The sequence below is a fragment of the Ranitomeya variabilis genome, chromosome 2, assembly GCF_051348905.1.
Source record: "Ranitomeya variabilis isolate aRanVar5 chromosome 2, aRanVar5.hap1, whole genome shotgun sequence".
In the NCBI taxonomy this organism is placed as follows: Eukaryota; Metazoa; Chordata; class Amphibia; order Anura; family Dendrobatidae; genus Ranitomeya; species Ranitomeya variabilis.
Window position 1 is genome coordinate 1008307075 of NC_135233.1, and position 14073 is coordinate 1008321147.

Below are 14073 nucleotides of genomic sequence, written 5' to 3' on the forward strand. Positions count from 1 at the left end.
TTGAGGATGGTTGAACTAACAGGTCAAAATTATTTTTTATTATTAGTATTATAATTATTTTATCACTTAATATTGAGCAGAACTAAATATCTTAACTAGCGGCTACTGTAAATAAATGTTTGATAGGGCTTATTGTAACATGTATTCATACCTGTAGCAGCTAATTGAAACCACATAATGTACTGTTTTTTACAAAGTTTAAACATATCACTACTGTTAAGTATAGATAATATTAATCTCTATTTTTATATAGCACTAACATATTCCGCAGCGCTTTACAGTTTGCACACATTATCAGATGTACCATGATCAACATATCCCCGCACACAGTATGATACCACCAGGGCCAGCGTTTGGCACAGGCAGACCAGGCAGACGCCTGGGACCCCCACCTACAAAGGGGGCCCCCTGCATCTGCAACCCCTGTATGAAGTGCCCAGAGTTTGTACAGCAGTGAAGCAGCAGTCCCAGAGCATCTCTCCCAAACCCCCCTTGAGACCCCCTTAGTGCAGTGATTTACTCATGTGGTCCCTGAGCTCTGTGCTGTAGGATCAGGTTTCACAGTCACATACAGCAGGGATCAGCATAGGCTCTGACCACAGTCACTGCTTGTAATCTGACAGGGCGACCTCCTGTCACTACTGTCTGGATGACACAAGGCAGGAATATTGGCTGCTGTATCAGGGTATTTATTATATAGAAATAAATAAATTCCCACGTGAAACAAGAAGGGTAAATCATACACATATATAGTACAGGTGTGCATAGGAATCAGCATTTTTGGTGCTTTTTTTTGCAGCCAAAGCCTGCTCTCTTGGCAGTAAAAACACTGCTTTCAAAGCACCCATTTGTTTAGGGTATGTGCAGACAATCTGGAAATGGCAGCCCTTTGGACACAGTGGACATGCGCTGCGTCCAAAGTGCTGCCATGTTTTGAACACAGGTGATTCCGCATGTGTTCATTGAACCGCGTGGAATCACCGCGTCCTATACATTGCATGGGTGAGATTTCTCTGGCGGAGACTCGCGTCTACGCCACATAAATTGGCATGCTGGGGTCTCGAGAGTCGCGCCACATGTCCGTCTCCGCAGGTGAGGTGCGGGTGTCAGTGCACGCATAGTAGAGATGGATTTTCTTGAAATCCCCTCCACTATACTGTAACATCTGCCCGCTGAGGGTTGGACGCTGTACAAGTGCATAGCAGCCGACCTGCAGCATTTACTGATTGTGGACACACGCCCTTAGAGCTTTTGCTGTTTGTTTTTTACAGTATGCATTTTGTCTACAGTACATGTTTAATAAAGTTAGTTTTATTCACCAAAAACGCAGCGAAAAACAACGTTGCAACATTTGCAGCATTTTTTAAACTTTTTCATTGCTTTCTACTGGTGAAAAAAATTGCTGAAAGCGACATGCTGCAGATTTAAAGAAAGCTGCAGTTGTGAAATTCAGTCAGGGGAAAATAAAAGGGTGTGCAGGAGATTTCTGAAAATCTCAGTTTTTGCTTGTGCTGTAAAATGCTGCAAAACTTCTTATTTGCAGAAGAAAAAGTGGCAAAAATTCTGCATATGAACATGGCGAAAAGCTGCTTTTCAAAGTGCCAGCAAAACATAGGAGATTTCCGAAATCTCCTGCAGGCGCTTGTTTGTTTACTGACTGGATTTCAGAACTGTAGAGCTTTTTAAATCTGCAGCGTGTTACTTCTTCCAGTGTGTTTTCACCCGTAGAAAGCAATGAAAGAATAAAAAAGCTGCAGATATTGCAACGGCATTTTTTGAGTTGTTTTGGTGAATTAAACTATTAGGTCTCGTTTACATGTTCAGTATTTCACATCAGTATTTGTAATGCAGAAACAGCAGTGGAACAATGAGGCTATGTGCACACGTTGCGGAATCTGCCGTGGATTATTCCACACAGATTCCTAAAAATCTGCAGGTAAAACACAGGGCGGATTTACGGCGGAATTACCGTGTTTTTTGTGCGGTTTTCAACAGCGTTTTTACACCTGCGGATTCCTATTATGGAGCAGGTGTAAAACGCTGCAGAATCTGCACAAAGAATTGACATGCTGCAGAAAATACAACGCAGCGTTTCTACGTGGTATTTTCCGCACCATGTGTACTGCGGCTTTTGTTTTCCATAGGTTTACATGGTGCAGTACAACGCATGGAAAACTGCTGCAGATCCACAGCAAAATCCGCAGCGTGTGCACATACCCTGAGAAACACGTCACCACTTCGGTATTTCTCACCCTCCTGGTTTTGGCTTACACATACTGATGTGAAATACTGACCAAATACTGATCATATGAATGTGGTCTTAAACATACTGTAGACAAAGCAAACATCCTCACTCCAAAAAAAAGCTGAAAAAAGTGTGAAGAAAACAACATTTTTACTGCTAGGAGAAAAGGTTTAGGCTACTGAAACAAATGCTGCATGTGAACATAGTCTTACTCTGAAACGCTATGTCTATCTGTGGCGTTACATAGGACTGCAGGTGACATCTACTAAATTATCTGTACTCAGAGAGTTATCACTGTGTTATCTGTGGTGTTAAAAAAAAATTAAGAGGGGGTTGGAGGTAACTCTTTGTCTTGGGGCTTGGGCCCCCAATCCTTTCTGACCCTAGCAACGCCCCTGCATACAGCTAATAGTGGCAGACCTGTTGGCCGAGATAAGGCCCCTAATTATGGGGGCCACGGTGTGAGCACTGGCTCCAGGCCCCTCCACCAACTGTATCCGCATCCTGCTCATGTAATGTAACCTACATGTTTGTGTGATTTTACAATGATAGCATTTGGGGCCCCACTTTAAGTTTTTGCCTAGGGCCCCACTTTGTCTAAAACCGGCCCTGGATACTACCATAGCAATTCACAGTTTGTTCTCCCACACAGTGTAATGGCCACACAACGCCTCCACATACACAGTATGATGAGCCACAGCCCTCAACACACATATGATGGCCCCACAACCCCTCCACACATACACACAGTATGAAGTTCCATAGTTTCCCCCCAAACAGTATAGAGTCTTATATTTTTCCCTACACAGGATAAAGTCACATAGTTTCCCCTACACAGTGTACTGTCTCCACTGCTCCCCACACACGATATGATGGTTTTCAGAGGCCCAGACACAGTATAATGCTTCCAGAACTCCTCCCACACATTCTATGATATCCCCCATTGTCCTCCCACACAGTATGAAGGCCCCACAGTCCTCACACACAGAATGATGCTCCTACAGAGAGACATTAGTTAAATTCTTAAAAGTTCACTTGTTTTCTCATTAATGTACACTCTGCACCCCATCTTGACTGAAAAAAACAGAAATGTAGCCATTTTCAGGTCTTTCCAGAGATGCGCAATTGGGTCACAGAGTTGTTCTGAAGCCACTCCTTTGTTATTTTATTAGGGTCATTATCTTGTTGGAAGGTGAACCTTCGGCCAAGTCTGGGATCCAGAGCTCTCTGGAAGAGGTTTTCATCCAGGATATCTCTGTACTTGGCCGCATTTATGTTTCCTTCAATGGCAACCATTTGTCCTGTCCCTGCAGCTAAAAAACACCCCCATAGCATGATGCTGCCACCACCATGCTTCACTGTTAGGATTGTATTGGGCAAGTGATGAGCAGTGCCTGGTTTTCTCCACACATACCGCTTAGAATTATCTCCAAAAAAGGTCTATCTTCATCTCATCAGACCAAAGGATCTTATTTCTGATAGTCTGTGAGTCCTTCATGTGTTTTTTAGCAAACACTGTGCAGGCTTTCATATGTCTTGCACGGAGGAGAGGCTTCCATTGGGCCACTCTGCCATAAAGGCCCGACTGGTGGAGGGCTGCAGTGATAGTTGTCTTTCTGGAACTTTCTCCCATCACCTTACTATACTACATCTCTGGAGCTCAGCCACAGTGATTTTTGGGTTCTTCTTTACCTCTCTCACCAAGGTTCTTCTCTCACGATTGCTCAGTTTGGCTGGAAGGCCAAGTCTAGGAAGACTTCTGGTTGTTCCAAATGTTTTCATTTTAAGGATCGTAGAGGCCACTTGAGTACTGCAGAAATTCTGTTATAACCTTGGCCAGATCTGTGCCTTGCCAAAATTCTGTCTCTGAGCTCCTTGGACTGTTCCTTTGCCCTCATGATTCTCATTTGTTCTGACATGCACTGTGAGCTGTGAGGTCTTAAATAGACAGGTGTGAGCATTTCCAAGTCAAGCCCTATCAGTTTAACCCCTTCATGACCCAGCCTATTTTGACCTTAATGACCTGGCCGTTTTTTGCAATCCTGACCAGTGTCCCTTTATGAGGTAACAACTCAGGAACGCTTCAACGGATCCTAGCGGTTCTGAGATTGTTTTTTCGAGACATATTGGGCTTCATGTTAGTGGTAAATTTAGGTCGATAATTTCTGAGTATATTTGTGAAAAAAAACGGAAATTTGGCGAAAATTGTGAAAATTTCGCAATTTTCACATTTTGAATTTTTATTCTGTTAAACTAGAGACTTATGTGACACAAAATAGTTAATAAATAACATTTCACACATGTCTACTTTACATCAGCACAATTTTGGAAACAAAATTATTTTTTGCTAGGAAGTTATAAGGGTTAAAATTTGACCAGTGATTTCTCATTTTTACAACAAAATGTTTACAAAACCATTTTTTTTAGGGACCACCTCACATTTGAAGTCAGTTTGAGGGGTCTATATGGCTGAAAATACCCAAAAGTGACACCATTCTAAAAACTGCACCCCTCAAGGTGCTCAAAACCACATTCAAGAAGTTTATTAACCCTTCAGGTGTTTCACAGCAGCAGAAGCAACATGGAAGGAAAAAATGAGCATTTAACTTTTTAGTCACAAAAATGATCTTTTAGCAACAATTTTTTTTATTTTCCCAAGGGTAAAAGGAGAAACTGGACCATGAACATTGTTGTCCAATTTGTCCTGAGTACGCTGATACCTCATACGTGGGGGTAAACCACTGTTTGGGCGCACGGCAGGGCTCGGAAGGGAAGGAGCGCCATTTGACTTTTTGAATGAAAAATTGGCTCCAATCTTTAGCGGAAACCATGTCGCGTTTGGAGAGCCCCCGTGTGCCTAAACATTGGAGCTCCCCCACATGTGACCCCATTTTGGAAACTAGACCCCCCAAGGAACTTATCTAGAAGCATAGTGAGCACTTTAAACCCCCAGGTGCTTCACAAATTGATCCGTAAAAATGAAAAAGTACTTTTTTTTCACAAAAAAATTATTTTAGCCTCAATTTTTTCATTTTCACATGGGCAACAGGATAAAATGGATCCTAAAATTTGTTTGGCAATTTCTCCTGAGTACACCGATACCTCACATGTGGGGGTAAACCACTGTTTGGGCACATGGTAAGGCTCGGAAGGAAAGGAGCGCCATTTGACTTTTTGAATGAAAAATTATCTCCATCGTTAGCGGACACCATGTCGCGTTTGGAAAGCCCCTGTGTGCCTAAACATTGGAGCTCCCCCACAATTGACCCCATTTTGGAAACTAGACCCCCCAAGGAATTTATCTCGAAGCATAGTGAGCACTTTAAACCCTCAGGTGCTTCACAAATTGATCCGTAAAAATGAAAAAGTACATTTTTTTCACACAAAATTTCTTTAGCCTCAATTTTTTCATTTTCACATGGGCAACAGGATAAAATGGATCCTAAAATTTGTTGGGCAATTTCTCCTGAGTACGCAGATACCTCATATGTAGGGGTAAACCACTGTTTGGGTGCACGGCAAAGCTCGGAAGGGAAGGCGTGCCATTTGACTTTAAGAATGGAAAATTAGCTCCAATCGTTAGCAGACACCATGTCGCGTTTGGAGAGCCCCTGTGTGCCCGGCATTTTTTATTTTCCAAGGGTAACAGGTGAAATTGGACCCCAAATGTTGTTGTCCAGTTTGTCATGAGTACGATGATACCCCATTTGTGGGGGTAAACCACTGTTTGAGCACACGTCGGGGTTCAGAAGGGAAGTAGTGACGTTTTGAAATGCAGATTTTGATGGAATGCTCTGCGGGCGTCACGTTGCGTTTGCAGAGCCCCTGATGTGCCTAAACAGTAGAAACTCCCCACAAGTGACCTCATTTTGGAAACTAGACCCCCAAGGGAACTTATCTAGATGTGTGGTGAGCACTTTGAACCCCAAAGTGCTTCGCAGAAGTTTATAACGCAGAGCCGTGAAAATAATAAATGTGTTTTCTTTCCTCAAAAATATTTTTTAGCCCAGAATTTTTAAATTTTCCCAAGGGTAACAGGAGAAATTTGACCCCAAGAGTTGTTGTTCAGTTTCTCCTGAGTATGCTGATACCCCATATGTTGGGATTAACCATTGTTTGGGCACATGCCGGGGCTCAGAAGGGAAGTAGTGACGTTTTGGAATGCAGACTTTGATGGAATGGTCTGCGGGCATCATGTTACGTTTGCAGAGCCCCTGATATGCCTAAACAGTAGAAACCCCCCACAAGTGACCCCATTTTGGAAACTAGACCCCCCACGGAACGTATCTAGATATGTGGTGAGCACTTTGAACCCCCAAGTGCTTCACAGAAGTTTGCGTTGTAAACGACGCAGAGCCGTGAAAATAAAAAATCATTTTTCTTTCCTCAAAAATTATGTTTTAGCAAGCAATTTTTTATTTTCACAAGGGTAACAGGAGAAATTGGACCCCAATAGTTGTTGTCCAGTTTGTCCTGAGTACACTGATACCCCATATGTGGGGGTAAACCACTGTTTGGGCACAAGTCGGGGCTCGGAAGGGAAGCAGTGACGTTTTGAAATGCAAATTTTGATGGAATGGTCTGCGGGTGTCACGTTGCATTTGCAGAGCCCCTGATGTGTCTAAAGAGAAGAAACCCCCCACAAGTGACCCCATTTTGGAAACTAGACCCCCCCAAGGAACTTATCTAGATGTGTGGTGAGCACTTTAAACCCCCAAGTGCTTCACAGAAGTTTATAACGCAGAGCCGTGAAAATAAAAAATAATTTTTCATTCCTCTAAAATTATGTTTTAGCAAGCAACTTTTTATTTTCGCAAGGATAACAGGAGAAATTGGATCCCAATAATTGTTGCCCAGTTTGTCCTGAGTATGCTGGTACCCCATATGTGGGGGTAAACCACTGTTTGGGTGCACAGCGGGGCTCGGAAGGGAGGGAGCACCATTTGACTTTTTGAATGCAAGATTGGCTGGAATCAATGGTGGCGCCATGTTGCGTTTGGAGACCCCTGATGTGCCTAAACAGTGGAAACCCCTCAATTCTAACTCCAACACTAACCCCAACACACCCCAAACCCTAATCCCAACTCTAGATATAACCCTAACCCCAACACACCCCTAACCACAACCCTAACCCAACACACCCCTAACCCTAATCCCAACCCTTACCTCAACCCTAACCCCAACATACCCCTAACCCTAACCACAAGCCTAATCTTAACCCTATTTCCAACCCTAGCCCTAATTCTAACCCTAACTCTAATTCCAACCCTAACTAACCCTAAGACTATGTGCCCACATTGCGGATTCGTGTGAGATTTTTCCGCACCATTTTTGAAAAATCCGCAGGTAAAAGGTACTGCATTTTACCTGCACATTTACCACGGATTTCCAGTGTTTTTTGTGCGGATTTCACCTGCGGATTCCTATTGAGGAGCAGGTGTAAAACGGAATCCGCACAAAGAATTGACATGCTGCGGAAAATACAACACAGCGTTTCCGCGCGGTATTTTCCGCACCATGGGCACAGCGGATTTGGTTTTCAGTAGGTTTACATGGTACTGTAAACCTGATGGAAAACTGCTACGAATCCGCAGCGGCCAATCCGCTGCGGATCCACAGCCAAATCCGCACCATGTGTGCACATAGTCTCATCTAACCCTAACTCTAGTTCTAACCCTAATTCTAACCCTAACCCTAGCCCTAACCCTAACCCTAGTGGGGTAAGAAAAAAAAAATATATTTTCTTTTTTTTTATTATTGTCCCTACCTACGGGGGTGATAAAGGGGGGGTTCATTTACTATTTTTTTTATTTTGATCACTGTGATAGGTTTTATCACAGTGATCAAAATATACCTGGAACGAATCTGCCGGCCAGCAGATTCGGCGGGCGCACTGCGCATGCGTACGCCATTTTGGAAGATGGCGGCGCCCATGAAGAAGACGGACGGACACCGCGAGGCTCGGTAAGTATGAGGGGGGGAGATCGGAGCACGGGGGGATCGGAGCACGGGGGGTGGATCGAAGCACTGGGGAGCGGACAGGAGGACGGGGGAGCGGACAGGAGGACGGAGGGGAGCGGACCACAGTACGGCGCAGAAAGGAGGACTGGGGAGGCGATCGGTGGTGGTGGGGGGGGGGGCAGATTAGGTTTTTCAGCTATGGCCTATGATATTGCAGCATCGGCCATGGCTGGATTGTAATATTTCACCATTTTCATAGGTGAAATATTCTAAATCGCTCTGATTGGCTGCTTCACTTTCAACAGCCAATCAGAGCGATCGTAGCCACGGGGGGGTGAAGCCACCCCCACTGGGCTGAAGTACCACTCCCCCTGTCCCTGCAGATCGGGTAAAATTGGAGTTAACCCTTTCACCCGATCTGCAGGGACGCGATCATTCCATGACGCCACATAGGCGTCACAGGTCGGATTGGCACCGACTTTCATGATGCCTACATGGCGTCAAAGGTCGGGAAGGGGTTAATTAAACACAGCTGGACTCCAATGAAGGAGTAGAATTAGTTCAAGAAGGATCACAAGGAAATGGACAGCACGTGACTTAAATATGAGTGTCTGAGCAAAGGGTCTGAATTCTTATGACCATGTGATATTTTGTTTGATCTTTTTCAATAAATTTGCAAAAATGTCTACATTTCTGCTTTTTTTTCAGTGAAGATGGGGTGCAGAGTGTATATTAATGAGAAAACAAATGAACTTTTTAGAATGTACCAAATGGCTGTAAAACAAAGAGTGAAAAATGTAAAGGGGTCTGAATACTTTCCGTACCCACTGTATGCAATAATACAGACATATATACAAACATTCTGCAACAGGTCAAAAAACACGAAAAAGTAAACCAGCTCACCAGTATAATCTTGTACACAGACCATAGCATTCAAGTGAAAGTCCAAAAATGCATCATGCCATGAATAAACCAGCAGGTAAACCACTTGAAACATGTAGGATCTGTATCTCATTTTTATAATGTTACTCTGTCAAAACATGTTTTTATTAAATATTCAGTAAAGAAGATTTTGCGCTCTATCCCTGTAGTTGGACTAAAGGTGCATTTTTGGACTCTGCAACAACCCTCTGCAATTAATGAATGCATACATTCCACTATTGTGACACAAGTAAAAACTTGAGTTAAAATTTTTGATCAAACGTCTACAAGTCCTCTAGCTGTGATATTTATAGTAGACATTTTATATATTGAACATGGACAATATATGTAATCGCACACATTTATTCTAATTCAGTACAATACACTGCTCACAAGTGACTTGGGGCCGCTATCTCAAATCATTCCCGTCACATTTGATAATGATACTTTTCCACCATTTCTTATTTTTCTTTATTCTTCTTTCTTCCAAGGTACAATGAGTTTTATTTCCTGACTCATCCTGCTCTCTTTATTGGCGATCACTTCCCGGAGAAAACAGAGTTTCAATTACTGGAGCCAGAAGTGTCCCAGAAGCAGTTTGTGCTAAGTGTTCACCGCAGAAGCCACTTCTACAGCTTAGGACTGCTTTCTTCTCAGCCAGAAGCAGCTGTTATCGAAACAGGTAAAATATTCTCACTAGATTATTGATGGCGTCCAGCTTGGTTTCACATGGCAGCGTTTTACTCCATTAATTCTATGGCGCAGAACAATGGGGAAAGAAGTTTCCCCGCCTTGCTTGTGTAACACACAGGTGCTTGGATGCAGCAACACAGACGCGCGGAGCAGGGGTTAGGCTACGTTCACATTTGCGTTGTGCGCCGCAGCGTCGGCGCCGCAGCGCACAACGCAAACAAAAACGCAGCAAAATGCATGCACAACGCTGCGTTTTGCGCCGCATGCGTCCTTTTTTTAATTGATTTTGGACGCAGCAAAAATGCAACTTGCTGCGTCCTCTGCGCCCGGACGCGGGCGCCGCAGCGACGCATGCGGCGCAAAACGCAAGTGCGACGCATGTCCATGCGCCCCCATGTTAAATATAGGGGCGCATGACGCATGCGGCGCCGCTGCTAATGTGAACGTAGCCTTAACTATTAATTAATTGTTCAACAACAATAAACTCCTTGCAGGGAGTTAACAGGGAAAAGGGGATGCAACGGTTGTTTAACTAAACAGTCTTTAGTTATCAGATTCACTTATCGTGGCTCCGCTGTCTGTCACTCTCGGGAAGTCTAGTGGGTAATGGGATGCCGGCGGAGGTCGGTGCAGATTCTTCAAATATATAGTCAAATCTTCAAATCTTCTTCAGGCGTCCTCACCCCACACACGGTCCCTTCTGGCGGGAGCGGGTGGTCACTGATTTTGCCCGCTGAGCCCCTAGTCCATTCAACTGCAGAATAGAGCAGAATAGTAGAGCTCTCCGCAAGATTCCCCTCGGCACGTGTCTCTCTGAGCAGCCGCCGTCACCTCAATGGCTGCTCTGCAATGCTCTGTCCGGCGTGCGCTCCTCTGTGTGCCGGCCAATACCTGAACATCCGTGCTGTGATGCTCTGCCCGGCACACATCTCCCTGCGTACCCGCCGATATGGGTAGGTCTCTCAGGCGGCCGCCCTGTCTCTGCATGCTGCGGCCTATCATCTCCTCACTGCAGACGCGATCCGCACCCGTTCAGCACTCTGGCGGAAAGCCCTCTTCAGTTCCTGCGCAATCCCCTTTTAACCTACTTCCCCTGGTTACTCCCTCTTCACCCAGGTTACCGGCTTGCTGCGTCCCCAGTAGTTCCGGACCCGGCGCTTCTGCAGCACGTGCAGCCCGGTCCTCTCTTCTACACCTGTGTAGGCAGAAAAAAGGGTGCTGACAAAAATAGTACAGTTTGAAATTAATTTTCTAATTGTGTTTAATGCAAGTGCAGGTAAAGTAAATTTAGGGAGGGGAAAAATAAAAACAGACAATATTAACAAGTAACCACAACACTTTTTTTTACCCAAGTTGCAAAATTATCTGTTGCATCTGAATTACACACACATGCTCTAAAAAGGTAGCCAACACTATATCTATATGTTGAATCATTTTCTGGTATTCGGAAATACATTTAGTTAGGACATGATGGAGATCAGTATTATTATAGTAACTAGGAATGTTTTTTTCTTTTCCAGAAAACGGGAAAGTATCCATCACTGTAGACAGCCAGTACGACCTGCTCTTCCTCTTCACTCTACAAGAAACAGAAGATCCTGGTCTACTAAGACTCATTGATCATGAAGCCAAGTTTGATATTTATCCCCAAAAGACTGGTCAACACATTTTACAAATTTATGCAAGGAAACAAGATACAAAAGAGGCCTACCAGATGGTTTTGGATTACAGAATTGATTGCAAAGTTATTGACAACCAAATGAAGATTCCCAAATGCCTCATTAACCCTGTTGGTCCAAGCTTGTTTTCAGAGCAAACTGGGCTCTACTCTCCTTCACACGAAGATCCAGTCATTTATACAAATGATGGGTGCTGCTCTGTAAGTTTTGCCATGAAGAAAAAGCTAAAACTTACAGCCTGTCTCAAATCCAGTGAAGGAAAAAACATTCTTAATCATATTATACAAGCAGTACAAGAAGAAAAAGTGGAGTTTAGTGTTCATCTGCCACAATCTGGTCATTATGTTCTCCAAATATTTGATGTTGGTATTGGGTATGTCTGCAACTATCTGATAATATGCTCAAATCCCAATGTCACATGTCTGCCGTTCCCAACATTGATACGTAACCCAGCTGGCCCCAATCCGGACACAGAGAAGGCGGGTCTTCTCCAACCTTCACATCTGGACCCAATTATTCATACAGATGATGGATGTTGTACTATCAGTTTCAAGCTCAACAACTATCTAAAACTAAGCAGCAGCTTAAAGTCTGATAAAATACAGACTATACTATACCATGTTATACAGAGGGCAGAAAAGCATAAAGTTGAGTTTAATATCCGTCTTCCCAACTTTGGTTTTTATGTTTTCCAGATATTTGACAGCAATAATGGTTTTATCTGCAACTACTTATTGCATTGTTCAAATCCTAAAGTGAAATGGCCGCCCTTTCCAAGTATTCTCCATAATCCAGTAGGCCCCAATCCAGACACAGAAATGGCTGGACTACTCCAGCCTTCACATCCAGACCCAATTGTGCACACGGAAGATGGATGTTTCATCCTCAGCTTTTCTACTAACCGAATATTAAATGTCACAGTTAGTCTGAAATCTGAAGAAGTCCAGATCGCATCGGAGGCTATGCATGTTTTACAGAGCACACAGAAACATAAGTTAGAGCTTACTGTTCGCCTCCCACGCTTTGGCTCTTACGTTCTTCAGATATTTGATGGCTCTGCCGGCTACATCTGTAATTATTTAGTAACATGCTCAAACCCCAAGGTGAAATGGCCATCTTTCCCTTCTAGTCTCCATAATCCTGTGGGACCAGGTCCAGATATAGAGAAGGCTGGCCTCATTCAGCCTTCGCACCCTGATCCTATAATATATTCAGAAGATGGTCGCTTTACTATCAGTTTTGCATTTTTGCGTGAATTAAGCATTTTTCCTACATTACACTCTGATGAAATACAAATGACTCCAGAGATGACTCAAAGACACATCTTCCAAACTCTAACAGAGGGCAACGTGCAGATAAGGGTCCACCTTCCACAGCCGGGAACATATGTACTGCATGTGAATGTGAAACCTAAAAACAGTAATGTGTATAGACACCAGTGTAACTACCTCATTATATGCAAAAACCCCACAGTGAAATGGCCACTATTCCCATTAGCATACACAGACTGGGCAGAACAATTTGATCTTGTTACACCACTGGAAGGTGTTCTGCCTGAAAATAGCAATGTTTCCTTCAAACTTCGGATTCCTGATGTTGCTGAAGTGAGCATAAAAGGAAACAACTTTTTTCCTTTGTTACTCATAAAGGATGGTTACTGGGAAGGAACTTGCAGTACAGAGAAATGCAAATACATGTATGTCGTGATCTGTTCTAAGGACGACCCAACAACTAGGAAGTTTGTTTTACAGTACCAAGTGGGGGAGAAGAACCTACACAGTGGATGGAACGAAAGGGTGTCCTTCAAATGAATCTGTTTGTACTATTTATTCTTTTTTTTTTTACTGTATAGTGTTACTCGAAATTTTGATGTAAAAAAATCATCTTAATTTATTGAGAGCGATGAACAAATTCATTCCTAAGACCAAGTGCAACATACACATTATATTTTTTGTGCAAGATAATATGTTTACAAAGGTATTGTAAGTTTTCCTGGCCTGTTATTATACCAGTCACACAAATGTTTGCTTTTTATTATTATTTTTTTAAATCTAAGAATAAATGGTCTTGGTATGCCAATACGTCATGTCATTGCGTCAGCTGTGTACCGCTGGAGAGTCAGCGCACTGGAGACAGCAACAGAAGCAGAAGCAGGGTGCCTGGGTGGTGGACCGAGGTGAGTATGTGGTGTTTTTTTTTTCACGTGTATGAACATGGGGATTCTATGGGGTGAACATGGGGATTCTATGGGAGTGAACATGGAGATTCTATGGGGGTGAACATGGAGATTCAATAGGGTGAACATGGGGATTCTATGAGGTGAAAATGGGGATTCTATGGGGTGAACATGGGGATTCTATAAGGTGAATGTAACAACTTTGCTGGCATCACGGCATGGCCTCTTATCTCTCACACACCATCTTACCCACAGCTCCATGTCATGTTGTGTTCTCTCTGTTGCCAGCTCCATATTCTGTGCTTCTGCTCTCTGCATGCTTCCTGGCTGTGTGCATAGGGGGGCAGTGCCAGAACTCTCTGGTTCTTATAGAACCATGGCACACCTGTCTAATGTGT

General features: G+C 43.6%; 1 protein-coding gene across 1 annotated transcript in view; it reads left to right on the plus strand.

The window, feature by feature from the left end:
* The window catches only part of LOC143808524 (uncharacterized), a 108061-nt gene extending 94481 nt beyond the window's left edge, over nucleotides 1-13580 (plus strand). The window contains exons 11-12 of the mRNA XM_077291284.1: nucleotides 9619-9809; nucleotides 11341-13580. Of these exons, the coding sequence (XP_077147399.1) occupies nucleotides 9619-9809; nucleotides 11341-13310 (2161 nt within the window). The 3' untranslated portion in view covers nucleotides 13311-13580. The remainder of the gene's footprint in view (nucleotides 1-9618; nucleotides 9810-11340) is intronic.
* The last annotated feature ends 493 nt before the right edge of the window (nucleotides 13581-14073 follow it).